This window comes from Cetorhinus maximus, chromosome 12, assembly GCF_964194155.1.
Source record: "Cetorhinus maximus chromosome 12, sCetMax3.hap1.1, whole genome shotgun sequence".
NCBI lineage: Eukaryota > Metazoa > Chordata > Chondrichthyes > Lamniformes > Cetorhinidae > Cetorhinus > Cetorhinus maximus.
Window position 1 is genome coordinate 108,462,224 of NC_135890.1, and position 13,775 is coordinate 108,475,998.

General features: G+C 40.1%; 1 protein-coding gene across 1 annotated transcript in view; it reads right to left on the reverse strand.

The window, feature by feature from the left end:
* The window catches only part of trafd1 (TRAF-type zinc finger domain containing 1), a 45,158-nt gene extending 33,382 nt beyond the window's left edge, over positions 1 to 11,776 (reverse strand). Inside the window, exons 1-3 of the mRNA XM_078554321.1 lie at positions 11,455 to 11,776; positions 7,372 to 7,434; positions 4,074 to 4,209 (exon numbers count right to left, since the gene is read on the reverse strand). Of these exons, the coding sequence (XP_078410447.1) occupies positions 4,074 to 4,209; positions 7,372 to 7,415 (180 nt within the window). The 5' untranslated portion in view covers positions 7,416 to 7,434; positions 11,455 to 11,776. The remainder of the gene's footprint in view (positions 1 to 4,073; positions 4,210 to 7,371; positions 7,435 to 11,454) is intronic.
* Positions 11,777 to 13,775: the final 1,999 nt, after the last annotated feature.

Consider the following 13,775-nt stretch of genomic DNA (forward strand, 5'->3'; position numbering starts at 1 on the left):
AATAAAACCCCTTTTACTAATATCTACATTAAAAATAACAGGACGCTGTGTTCTAAGTATTTCGCATCGAGAATTTCTAGTTTATTAGGTGCCAAACTTGATAACCTCAACCACACACACCTGAAAAGTTTTACCATGGGAAACAGGCCCCAAGGGCTCCTTTGGTCTTTGCCTATATACCAATACAGCAAAGAATCTGCAGAATTTAGACCACCAGTTCCAATAGTTACGTCTATTTGAAATTTCAACTGGAACAAAAGGCACAGACATCACTCAAGTTAAATCAAAGCTAATCAATTGTACAACACTTCTTGCAATGATAAAACTATATCAGATTAAGTTCCACCCCTCAGTTACATGCTTTAAGCAACTCTTCCCTATGTTTTGAAACAAGATAATGACAGTTAATGACTTTGGATCTTTCAGTCATCAACAAGCAAATATGTCTGACATTTCTATTCAATCAATCTGACCCTGATGGAAATAATAAATATGTAGAAGGCAGGGCATTGTTTAATTGCATATTAACTGTAAAGCAATCTTCTTTGCAGCTAGCACTAGCAACCGTTCCTAAATTGGCCTTGCCCTGGCCATAAATATGTAAAAAGTTAATACGTAAGTATTTTTAGGATTTGAAACAAGACAGATATCTTGCCTGGCAAATGCAATTATTAGCTTTTCCCATATTTCCTGTAATTCCTTTGTTGGGAGGTGAGTGGGAACGTAGAGAACAGAGAGAGAGAATCAAGGCCTTTGAAATTTGATTGGTTAAGTAGAGTTAAATGAATGGCTGCAGTGCATATGACCTTACTGTGGCAAAAAGACCATTTTGTTCTAAAGCCAAAACTACCACCTCTTCAAACACTGTGCACTTGAGGCAGTATTAAATCTAACCGCACCAGAATGAGATACTTAAGGCAGAAATGTTCTGCTACAGCAATATCTAATTATAAGCATTCATTTTCATTTGTATCAGTTGTACCTGAGAACATGCAATATTTTATACAGATAAATTAACTCCAACATATCTTAAAGGATAAACAGCAGGAAAAGAACGTAGTGATGTTAAGTAGCCTGTCATTGTCTGAAAATGGGTAAAGTTTTGCTCACGTAAAAACAAAGGTTAATATTTAACAGCAATCCACCCATATTTCAAATCTAGTACCCACCAGAGTTCAGCATATAAATTAATAAAAGCAAAACACTGCAGATGCTGGAAATCTGAAATAAAAACAGGAGGCCCAGGAATTACTCAGCAGGAGTGGCAGCATCTGTGAAGAGAGAAACAGAGCCTATGTTGAGTTGAATATGAAGAAGTCCTAGTCTACTCGAAATGTTAACTCTGCTTCTCTTTCCACAGATGCTGAGTATTTCCAGCACTCTCTTTCAGCATTCAGCTTGCATGGTCTCTTTCAATTTTCAAGTCAAAAGGTTTTGCCCAAGCTTTATGTATGATCTTCACGAAACAGGACTGATGTTAACCTCAACAATGACAGGCTAACAAATGAAGAAATACAAATTGACTTGTGAAGATCAATTGTAAGTGCACGGTCCTGTGTGGACATTAGGCCCTTGGTCAGGCTTAATCCTCTGGTCCAGCATTCAAAATACACAGGGGCAGCGAGTGAATCCACCCCCAAAAAGCCATGGAAAATCCATTCAACGGTACAGACCAGAGAAAAGTCACCCCCCATAAATGCATGGCAGATTTTGTAAGGAGCTGCTCCCCTTATCATAGGGTTTAATTCCCACACTTGCTGATAGGTTGACAGTGAGAGGAACGATACAGCTTGCAACTGGAGGAACAGTAAGCAGTTGGAAGATGAATGGCGGCAGGAAGCGAGGCCGGGTGGGATGCGAGGATGTAAGGGAGAGAGAATAGTTTTTAAACCTGTCAACAAAGGAATATTCAGCTAACCAGTAGCAAGGAAACCTTGAAGTCATGAGGTAATAAATTCCTTGCAAATAATGTGGAGTCTCTAATTTAAAGCTGCATAAATTCAGGAGCTACTCTATGGGGAAAAATAGAATGAACGCGATTGTAATGAATACTTAATTGGATATTTTAATACTGAACAGCTGTATTTGATAAGAAAGATTTGCATTTAGCATTATTACATCTCAGAATTTCACATACTGTGCATTATTTAGGTGCAGTGATTCTGCTAGAGACAAACACGCAACCATTTTGCATGTCCTAAGATCCTAAATAGTGATGAATGACGTGCAGTTTTATAGCGCTTTTCATGATCTTAGGACATCCTAAAGTGCTTTACAGTCAATGAAATACTTTGGAAGTGTAGTTACCATTTTAATGAAGGAAACGTAAGAAGATAAATGATCAATTAATTTAGGGGGCGGGGAGTGTCTAGGACTAGAGAGCAAAATCTAAAAGTTAGAACCAGATCTTTCAGGAGTGAGGTGGCAGAAGTTTGGAACTTTCTTCTGCAAAACCAATTGATTCTTGCATTGATATTGATCTAATATCAATTGTTAAATTTAAATCCAAGGTTGAGATCTGAGATGCAGTAAAAAGGATAGTAACTGCCTGGTTAAAATCTTCCAACTTTGGGCATATGCGATGGAAACACATTAGCCATGACTTCGCTAGTCCACAGGAGGAATGTTTAGGGTGATAGCCTCCTGTATGTGGAAGTGTGTGTCAGTTATTTTCAAAAAAATCTTTTGTTGCTAACTTAAGCCTGTGGTCTTGAACAAATTTAAATACTGTCTAGGAAATTAATGCTTTTCCTTTGTGTTGTGGCTTTAAGTTTAACCCCTCTGTGATGGTTATGGAGGATAACGATGAATTCTTCTAATTCTGCCTCTGTTACTCCATGACTGCATCACTTAATAAAGGAGCTAGTGAAATTCCAAAAATCAAAAAGTAGCCCTTGAGAAAATATTAAAAGTTCTCAAAAAAAATTTGGCCCCTGCTCTGTCTATGCAGAGTTGGCTGATCTTTGCTTGGGCTTAAGAGCATAAGAAAGAGGAGCAGATCATATAGCCTGCTACGCCATTCAATATGATCATGGCTGAGCTTTAGCCTCAACTCCACTTTCCTACCCATTCCCTATACACCTTGATTCCAAGGCCCCAAAAATCAGTTTATCTCAGCTTCAAATATGTTGACTGATGGAGCATCCACAACTCTCTGGATAGACAATTCCAAAGATTCATAACCATTTGAGTGAAAATGATCAACCCTTATCCTGAGATTGTGACTGTGCTCTAGATTCCCCAGCCAGGGGAAACAACCTCCCAGTCTACCCTATCAAGCCCTGTCAGAATACTGCATGCTTCAATGAGATCACCCCTCATTCTTCTAAACTCCAGAGAATATAGACCTGATTTATTCAGCCTCTCAGCACAGGGCTACCTTCTCATCCCAGGGACTAATTTAGTGAGCTTTCGCTGCACTGCCTCCAATGCATATCCTTCCCTAAATATGCAAACTAAAACTGCACACAGCGTTTGAGGTGTGGTCTCAAAGTCTGGTACAACACTAGCAAGACTTCTTATTTTTGTACTCCAATCCCCTTTGCAATAAAAGCTAATGTGTCATTTGTTTTCCAAATTGTTTGATATACCTGAATGCTAACTGTATTCCTTTTACAGGTGCACCCAAGACCCTCTGATCATCATTTAGAATTTTCACTCCTTTTAGAAAAAAAATCTTCTTTAGTCTTATGACAAAAGTGAATGCCTCACACTTCCCCACATTATACTCCAAGGGTTTTTACAATTGGTAAGGAACAGGCATGGTGGAGCCGAAAGTGCTTCTATTTTCTATCAAGTAACTGCTACTTGAAGTGCAAATGTATGTTAGAAAAGGACAGAATTGGACATGGTTATGATGCCACACTGAAGTGGCCTGCCAGCACTGTCTTTGGTTCACAAAGAAAGCTCCTTTGCGTAAGGCAAATTAGAACATCCAGCACCTATAGAGCCATAGGTCAGCACTAGTCAGTGGCTTTACAGAAGATGGGAAGAAAATTGTTGTAAAAGGAAACTGCGCCCAAAATGAAAGAATTTAAATATTTACCACGAGATTGCCATTCTACTGATCTTACCAGTGCATGTTCTGTTTCAAAGTGTTCCTCCATCTCAGACTTAGGGAAGGGATCCTGACAATACCTGCAAAGATCAATGTTTCTTCTACAGTGGATTTCATGAATGGTGAAGTTAGTTGCAGGAATGTCACGTTTGCTGAAGGTGAAACAGAGAACATTCTAATTAAAGAAAGCTAGCAATTAGAAAGACAGCATCTGCTCCTCCTGTACATCTAAATTGGGAGGTGAAGGTACGCAACTGCCAACAAAACACAAAGCAAGGCTATTTTTTTTTAAAATATCAATCTCCTCAAATATCTTAATTGACAAAGACACCATTCATTGCAATTCAAAGAAATACAGCACGGACGATCCCATGTTTGACTTCCTTAGTCAAAATAGGAACTTGAATACTATTTGCTTCAGCCTCCTTCTCAGATAGAAGAGGAAAAACAGCAAGTAGTCAAATCTGTTATAAAAAGTATCCACTGCTGCTGTCAAGCACCTTCCAACACCTGAGAGTCCAAGTGGTCATTCTTCATATGACCCAATGGTTACTCCATCATAGATCATCACAACCCAGTCCAACCCTGTACTTATCCAGATTTGTATTTCATACAGGGGCTGCTCGATGGTGAACAGGAGCACTTTCTTTCCCCACCACACCCCCAACCCTTGCCCAGGAGTGATGAATCCAATTGTGTGCGAAGAGCACAAGGCTATCCTCAACTGTGCCACCACCTGGTGGTGGAATATCCTGCCTTGGTTCTTAAATGAAGGTATCAGAAGGTGGGTAGAGCCAATAAAATTGCGCCCCAGCCAGAAAGACTGACTGAGGGAAAATTGGCAAAAGTAAACAAAACACTTGGTTCTTTAAGAGGAAACAATGGAGCAATATCCTAAGACCACAGTCTTTTAAAATATTTTAAAATTGCCTTCTTTGCCCTGCTCAAGTGACTTTCTATTGCTAGATAATGAGTCATTGCTGCATAGCTGAATGATCACCAACCCAGCAATCTAAGTATTCCAAATTTACTGTTAACGCCCAAGTCAATGCCAAAGTCTTAATCTGCAACGAAGGCAAGTGAGCTTCCAGATACAGATATGGAGGTGGAACACAGTTCTACTTTTAGTTCAGTGGAAGTTTCACAAATCCAGACATCTTGTTTGAAGATTCTATCCACCAGATCCCTATGGGGTTGCTAGAGAAATTAGTATTTTAAAGAGAGATTCCCACATGGGAGTAGCTCAAAGAGGCTACGAGAAATTTCTAGTTTTAAGAATTACGATACAATAGTTTAGGAAGGACAAAAAAAAAACAACTAGGTTAGATTTAAATCAACTTTCAGCAGAATGGAAAATTACACAAGCAAAACAAAAAAATCCACAGCGTTTAGTCAGTGACCATCCATGATGGTGCATCTACTGTTCTAGTGTACTGAATGCCCCCAATTTACCTATTCCCATTGCTTCTAATACAGATATATGATTAATCCCCACAAGGATTTCCTACTCTTATAATGCCAACAAAAACTATTACTTCATAACAATTTTATCAACCACTAATTTAGATCTAATTTTTATTAGATAGAAGTTTCATTTTACAATTAAGAAATCAAGAGGAGCAAAAAAAGAAACAAGTAACTTAACAAGTAAGGGTTGCTAAACAGAATTAGTTGAAAATAAGAGGGAGGAGTGGGCTCAGGGAGACTATTTGCATTCAGGCAATCTCTACACCTTGTGGACACCTTGGCTGAAGAACCCGCTTCCAATTTTCTGCAAATGCTACACGGCGAATAGGAATGAATCTTTTCCTCTGTGCCAATGCTATGATCGTAAATGGCAGCACTCCCTTCACTGAGCATCACATTTGTAAATTCCCAAACACTCCACTACAGCATTTGTGTCTTAGTACATTTTATTTCTGTTGATCCTTTTATCCATTTTTTAAAAATAAACAACTATTATCTTGTTAGGTGGAGCATAGAAATTGGTTGGGAGGTGTTACCGAAGCAGCTCTACGAAGGCAGATGATTAATCCAGGGCATTTACACAAACTTGCCACTTTAACTGGATAATCTTATATTTCACCCCTCTCCTAACTATACTTCAGTTCTGTTGAAGGGTCATGTTGGACTCGAAACGTCAACTCTTTTCTTCTCCACCGATGCTGCCAGACCTGCTGAGTTTTTCCAGGTAATTCTGTTTTTGTTTTGGATTTCCAGCATCCGCAGTAGCTTTTTGTTTTAATCTTATTTTCTCATTGGTCTTAGTGGCAACCAAACTTGTTCTTTTCTTCTTCAATGAGATCAGCGACATTAATGGTACTGAGACGACCCAAGACGTTCCACAGAACTCAAAACCTCCCACCAAGTTTCATAATTAATAAAAACAAATAGTGGTAACAAATATGCTCCCATTAGCTGTGTAGGCATCTTAGTTTTGTGGAAGTTTGTTCTCAATGTCTTGTCTCTGATTGTATGACAGCAGGACCTGGGATAACAATCACACTCCTTTGTGATCCAAATTGGCTGTGACTTTTGCATGAATATTTCTTCAATGTTTCCTGAGGTGGTGGTGTTACCACTGGATAAGGCATGCTTTGATTTGAGTGATTAAGCTATTTTATTCCACAGTAAAGTGAACATACAGAGCAATTGATAGCTCTGATAGTGAAACCTAGCTTCATGAAATGAAATGAAAATATTCAGTAGATCATTTTAAACAGAATAACTCCTACACTTTCTGTCCTACAGTTCAAGGGAAAACCTCTTCATTCTGCAGCTTCCCATCTTTTCAACCTTTTTGTAGCATTTCACTGCCTCACTGACTATTCTTTTCATAGACTTTTAAGAAAAGATGACCTCTCCACCATTCCTCTGGATGCCTCCATTGCCTGACTTCTTGTCTGACATCCAGTACTGCTTGCACCACAATTTCATCAGTTAACACTGGGAAAACAAAATTCCTTGCCTCCCTGCCATAAACTCTGTCGGCTCAGCACTAAATTTATCTCCCACTCAACCACCGTCTCAGGTTGAATCTTGACATTCTCTGGGACCTAGAAAGGAGTTTCCATCCTTATCTCCATTCCATCACAAACAGGCCCATCTCCAAAGTATCGTGCATCTCAGCTCACCTGCTGCTAAAATCTTCATCTGCGCCTTTGTCACTTGTTGACTCAACAATTCTAAAGCTCTCCTGGGGCCTCCCATTTTCCATAAATTTCAGCTCAACCAAAAAACTCCACTGCCCGTATCCTATCCCACACCAAGTCCAGCAATTTGTCGAAGTAATCAAGTCTAAGTTAGTCCCTTACCAGTTGGCACAGAGCCGAGTTTCCTCAGTCTGATCTTCAGACATCTTTGCTCTTCTTCAAAACCTACAAAACAAAAATCAGACAATTTATTGAGTACTTCAAAAAAAAGTTTGGCTGCTAGTAAAAGATCTGGGAAAGTTTGAAGTGACAAAAATATAGCACATTGATAAAAACAGGATATCACATGAGCCAATGACAAATGAAGGAACGGCAGGGTAGAGGGCTGTTCTTTTAGATCAGTTTTTGGTTTCTTTAGTCTCTCCTTTCATCTCCAGCATTATTTTCCAATCAAAGGGATGGCCCCAGCCTTCCATTAATCCACATCTTAAGCAAGAGTTTAGGAAGCCACGGATGCGGTTGGCCCACTTTCAGAGTAGGAAAATACCCAAGCTTTATTCATCATTTCCAATGACAGGGAGGTGACAACTTAAGGACTTGAACAGCTAGCCTCAATTATGTATTTTAATCACTCCATTATTTCACTCTTAAGGGAGTATCTACTGCACAATTTCCCCCAGCAATTCAGGCTCGACCTCTTTTCCACCAAAGTTAGTCTACAACTAACTTCTAAGAAATAAATGAAAGCAGCCCCCTTGTTCTGATTTACCCTCCTACAGCTAGTGCTTTAGCTCCACTCAATGTCTCTTCTACTTTGTGGAGGCATAAAACCCAATGCAAGATAACAACAGGCACAAATCCACACCATCAGTCCATGTGACCTTATTTCAACAAGCTATGCCACATGCCAGAAAAGTCATTCAAACAAACTACCTACAAATCCAAGTTTCAAATGTGTTTAAAAACCCAAGATCCAGGCTTAACAGTATCTAGAATAAGCTTTGAGGAATTCACATAGGTAGAATTTGTTTATCTAAAATGCCTTCACATGCACAGCGTCCAATTGCAAACTTTTATTAAGGCAAAATTCTGCATATGCTGGAAATCTGAAACAAAAACAAAGAATGCTGGAAAAACTCAGCAGATCTGACAGCATCTGTGGATTTCTCTCCACAGATGTTGTCAGACCTGAGTTTTTCCAGCATTTTTTGATTTTGTTGCAGAACTTCTAGCTGGGGTAAAGAATTCAACCTAACCGCAGCTGGTTGTGGGTTCAGTACAGTACTATTCCAGCTAGCTGCAACTATGTTTGCTAGTCACTGACTATCACCCACCCAACCACCTATGTTACAGTAACTGAAACATCCATCATTGGTCACTTCTTGCCCAAAGAAACATTGAAGATTCTTCACCACAGTTAGCCCTTTTCTATCAGTAACATACCAACGTTGTCATCTCTAAGTAATAAAACAAATTCAAATTACACGATCAGAAGTTCTGCTTTCAGTTTCTTTTCACTGGAAATTCAGCTTCGTGAGCTCAGCAGAACTTTCTGGCTTCATTCCAGGAATACTGATCTACAGACAAGGGAGAATGCAGCACCCCATAGCCCTCAAATTTCCAAAAGTATCAAAAAGAACAAACACAAGCCACCCACTTTAATAATGCTTCAAGGACTACCAAAAGCCAGTTTCAGTGTTGTCAATATTTAAAAGGACTCACTTAATAAGGATCATGTTTAGCACACAAAGACCATTTACAGTTTCATATTACTCTAAAGAAATTTAAGGGAAGGAGCTTGCTATAGGATCTTGTTGATCCTGTGAGCAATTATACTTATTTATCTAATTAAGGTAAAGTTTCTTCTATCTGAAAAGATTTAACAGATCAAAGGTACCATGAGACGAATAAAAGCTTCTACTGACTTTGCGCCTGTGTCATTCTAAGTGAAATATTCTTATACTATTCATTGCGCTAACCACATGAAAGTAGTTGATGGCATGGCCACATGCAGAGGAAAAGGGAAGTAGCTGCTGTAATGTACACACATATGCAGGGGGGGGGGCTTGCCCTAGACACCTAGTCCAGGGTGTTGAGACCAGTCAAATCTACCAGAGTTCAACAAACTTTAAAAAGGGAAACAATAACCAAATTCTCAGCATCAAATGGATGATCTATTATTTTGTCTAGGCAACAGAAGAAAATTTGTCAAATAGCACATGGAACTGAAGAAGTCAGAGGTAAAATGTCTGAACCATGATCTCACAAGATTACTGCTTAATCATTGTGAAAGGGCAACTCCCAGCATGGGGCACAGGATAGCATGCAAGGCTGCAAAACAAATTTTCTATTTGGAATATTGGTGAACTTGTTTTAGCCAGGGTCAAAAATGGACTAAAAAAAAAGGAGCTGTCATCCTCAGTATTCTTCTTCTCCATCAATGCTGCAGGTGCTGATTCACATTGGGGTATTTTTCTACATGTACTACCTCAGCAGCCCTCAAGTACCTGACCCAAGTATCCATTCTCCATGCAATTGTCAATAGGTTATTTAATCATAATGAGCATCACAACTAAGCTCTAAATCTGTCCTTGTGTGAAATCCACAAATTCTGATTTTCCATCATAGGTTATTGGAACCGAATCAAGAGCAGAAACCCAAGTGTATCTTTCCCTTGCCTAGAAATAGTGAGAGGAGTTATAGGACATTGACTGAAGTCTCCATTAACTCAGCACAGACCAGGCAACTGAACCTAGGCACTTTTCTATCTTTACAGCCACTTTACACTGTTCTGGCACCATATGGACTTCATGCAGCCAAAGATAAACTTGCTGAATTCGCCAAAGCCAGCAGCCAGCAAGACCTCAGCTTAAAAAAAGTCTCTCATGAATGGGACACAACTGCAATTTACAAGTAAACAGCCCAGCTTGACTGTGCTACTTTGTCAGCACCAATTCAAAGATTCAAGCAAATGGTAAGACAGAGGAAACTGGCTGCATACTTTAAAAATAAAATTGGAATTTTGACAGACCTCTTCACTGAATGTTTTAAAATAGGGAAAAAAATCAAAAATGGAAGAAATCAGAACAGGGTGATTGCCTCCCTGTTTAGTGGGTTCTTTCCAAAATCCATTGTTTCTATAACAGGAAGCGTTTGCAGTTATAACTGTAAAGTTACGTACATGCCGATAAAGACTTGAAATCTATTCCTTTGGATCTGCATTGGAAATACATTTCCTTTCGGTAGCTGCTGAATCAGGGGCCATGCAAATATCTGTGGGTCTAATCAATCCACTTCATAGACCAATTGTTCTCCTGATCACAAGTTTTCAAATTTGTTCAATGTGGAAAATACCCAGCAGATAAGAGGGGTATGGAATTTTCACAATAACATAATTTCTAATAAACTGTCAGAGAATTGTACCCTAAAGAGTCCACATATTCAACAGTGGCTTTCAAATTAAAATTGGATAAACACAAAAATGAAAAAATAAAACTGCAGGGATATGGAAAAAGCCAGGAAACGCTCCTCAAAACAGCCAGCTAACCCAATGAGCCAAATGACCTCCTTCGAAGCTGTACTATTCTATAGCAGTCAGCAGCTGAAATAGAGGTCATATAAAAGGTGAAGAGAGTTGCTCCACAAATAGACGTTTCTGAAAGGGATTCTGCAAGCAGAAATTTGTGGAAGTCGTTCTGACAGTCGAAAACTGTGAAATATGCAGTTGCAAGTCAAAAATCAACTTGCCACCAAAAAAAAGTGACACGAACAGCAGTACGAATTGAGTGGCAGGGATTACTTAAAACACTGCACGTCGTACAATTTAACCCGCCTAAAACCAGAACAGAATTGGAACACATTAAAACTCAACGATTCAAATTACTATTTGGAAGTCCCAGGGTATTATTAAGTTGCCATTCCTGCCCTGATAGTTCCTCCACCAATTACGTCACCTGAACCATCCCAATAATGGATGCCTTCTAACGTCACTGGTCGAACCATTCATTCGACAACAGGGAAGCCGCAGCTTTCAAAGCAAAAGAATCAAAAATAAGGCGCTCGAGCTTGTAAATTTAAAACTTTAAAATATTCATTCTATTTTTTTTTTAAAGGGGAAAAACATCAGATGAGTTTGAACATTCACTTTTACAGAGGCGGAAGGACAGTCACATTAACTCCTCAAAAAAAAGGACTTTTATTTATGGAGGATATCGGTTTGAAATAAAATGGATTCTCATTATTTACATACGGATTTTTGTAAACAGTTATTTCCTTCTCTGGGCGGAAGCGGCCGTCGTCGCCCCTCACTCACTGCCCTCGGCCGAAGCAGCTCCTCAAAGACTCCAAGGTGTGTGAAAGAGCGGGGGAGGGGGGGAAAAAAAGGAGACGGGAGAAAAATCCAAACGAGGCCCAGGGCACCGGAGAAACCCACTCAGCTCAACGCCATCGTTTCCCCGAGCGGCCGTCCTGTCGACAACATTCCGCTCAGCGATGGGGGTGCCGGCTCTCGGGTGTTTATTCACCTCAGCAACAAACGCGGCCACAAGACACCGCCGGAAACCCCGCCCCTCACCCTCGCCCGCCGCTCGTTGGCCCAGCCGGCGGCCACCCTCGAAAGGTGATAGGCTCGTTCGCACGTCCGTCATGATGACGCAAACCGTTCCGCCCCTCCCTCCTCCCCTCCCCGCCGGCTTTTCGACAAGGTCAAGATGGGTCTCTCATCCAACTGCGTCCTCCTTGATTCGGTACTGACCACCCAAGGCTGGGAGGTCTCTCTGGTAATGAGAAGCAACGTTCTGCGGTTGCTGCGAATGAAATATGAACATAAAATGTTGGAAAAGCAATATGAGAAAAAACGTTTTCAGTGAGAGGTTCAATCGAGGCATTCAAGAAGGAATTAGATGATTATTTAAAAAGAAACAATCTGCAGCCGGAGAAGGCAGGGAATGGCGGTAGGTGAGCTGCTCATTCAGAGAGCCAGCGCAGACACGATGGCCCGAATGGCCTCCTTCTGCACTGTAACAATTCAGTGATTATGTGACATTCTCAACAGGCGTGGAGAGAGAAACAGAGTTAATATTTCAGGTCATTGATGTTCCATCAGAGGGACAAGCATGTCCCTTTATTAGTATTGATTAAAATTAATACCAGGCAATGAAAATTATAAAAGTAATTAATAGTGTTATTAATAGCCTTATCATTTCATATATAGTCTCACAATAATAGACAGCCAATCAGTCACCAGCCATTACACTTGTGTTTACTTTATGATTCAGATTGTTTTCCCATTTTTCCCAAGTTTACCCTGGCCCCCATTTTACCATTCTCAACAACAGCGAATTGAATTTATATCTGTCTCAAGGCTCTTAGCAGGAGCATCATAAAGCAAAATATGACTCTGAGCCACATAAGGAGATATCAGGGCAAATAGCCAAAAGCTTGGTCAAAGAGGTAGGTTTTAAAAAACTTATCAGTTGGGGGAGAGAGTTGGAAAGATGAAAGGTTTAGGAAGAAAATTTCAAAGCTATGGGCTTTAGACCTTAGCAGCAGGGATAGAGTTCCACAAGTTTTAGTAATCCTCCTGTTGGCTCACTCACATGGTTATTATTTATTTTAGAGCCTACAGGGAATATTGGCATGCTGTTCCAACATGGAGAATGTCACAGTCCAGTTCCTTCAATCCTCAACTTTCATCTAAACACATGTTTGTCTCTTCGTTCTCCGTTCTCAAAGATCAGTAAACTCAGCCCATCAATGAATAAAATCTGGAGAACATAGGTGGCTGTGCCAGCTGTGCCTCAGTGAGTCAGAAGATTGTGGATTCATTTTAGGACTTGAGCACAAAAATCAAAGCTGATACTCCAATGCAGTGCTGAAGGAAAGTGTTGCACCACTTTACCCAATATCTTCAGAACGTATCGTGAAGGGACGGTACTTGAAAAGGAGGGAAACGAGGATAGATGCTTTAGGATTTTCAGAGGTATTGGTGTAGGATAGGAGGAGAAGTCATTGCTGGAGATGCTCTGGCTATGGCTGGATGGGTAAGATTGAATCAAGATGAGGGCAGTACCACTGAGTTGGACAATAGAAGAGAATGATGTGGTCAACTTTGTCAATGACTACTGACAGGTTAGGAAGGAAGAGGAGGCATCTTATTAATACATACAGGGATGAGAGAGAACTGAAACCCAAATTCCCTTTTCTTACCATCCACAATCACTGCTTTTGAAAAGGAAAGCGTGTGTTTTTCTTATCCCTGAGTGTGTGGTCAATTTGAACAATCAGCAGCAAGCTTTCATGGGTTTAAATAATGAGGATTACTTATTCATGCATTCACCGCAAAAGTCTAGCACTATGTTCCTTACACAGCTCGCACACGCAAACCCAAGAAGAAATATGGTTATAGAGGATAGTATACTTTTACCAATTACAAACAAAGGAACATTTCGTAGTTCATGTGTTTGGCTCGTCTTAGGAAATATGTGGGTCCATTGAAGCAGGCATTTTCATTCCTGAAGGGTTAGCCTAGGTAGATTCAAATAGCTGGAGCTGTATCTCAGAATAAT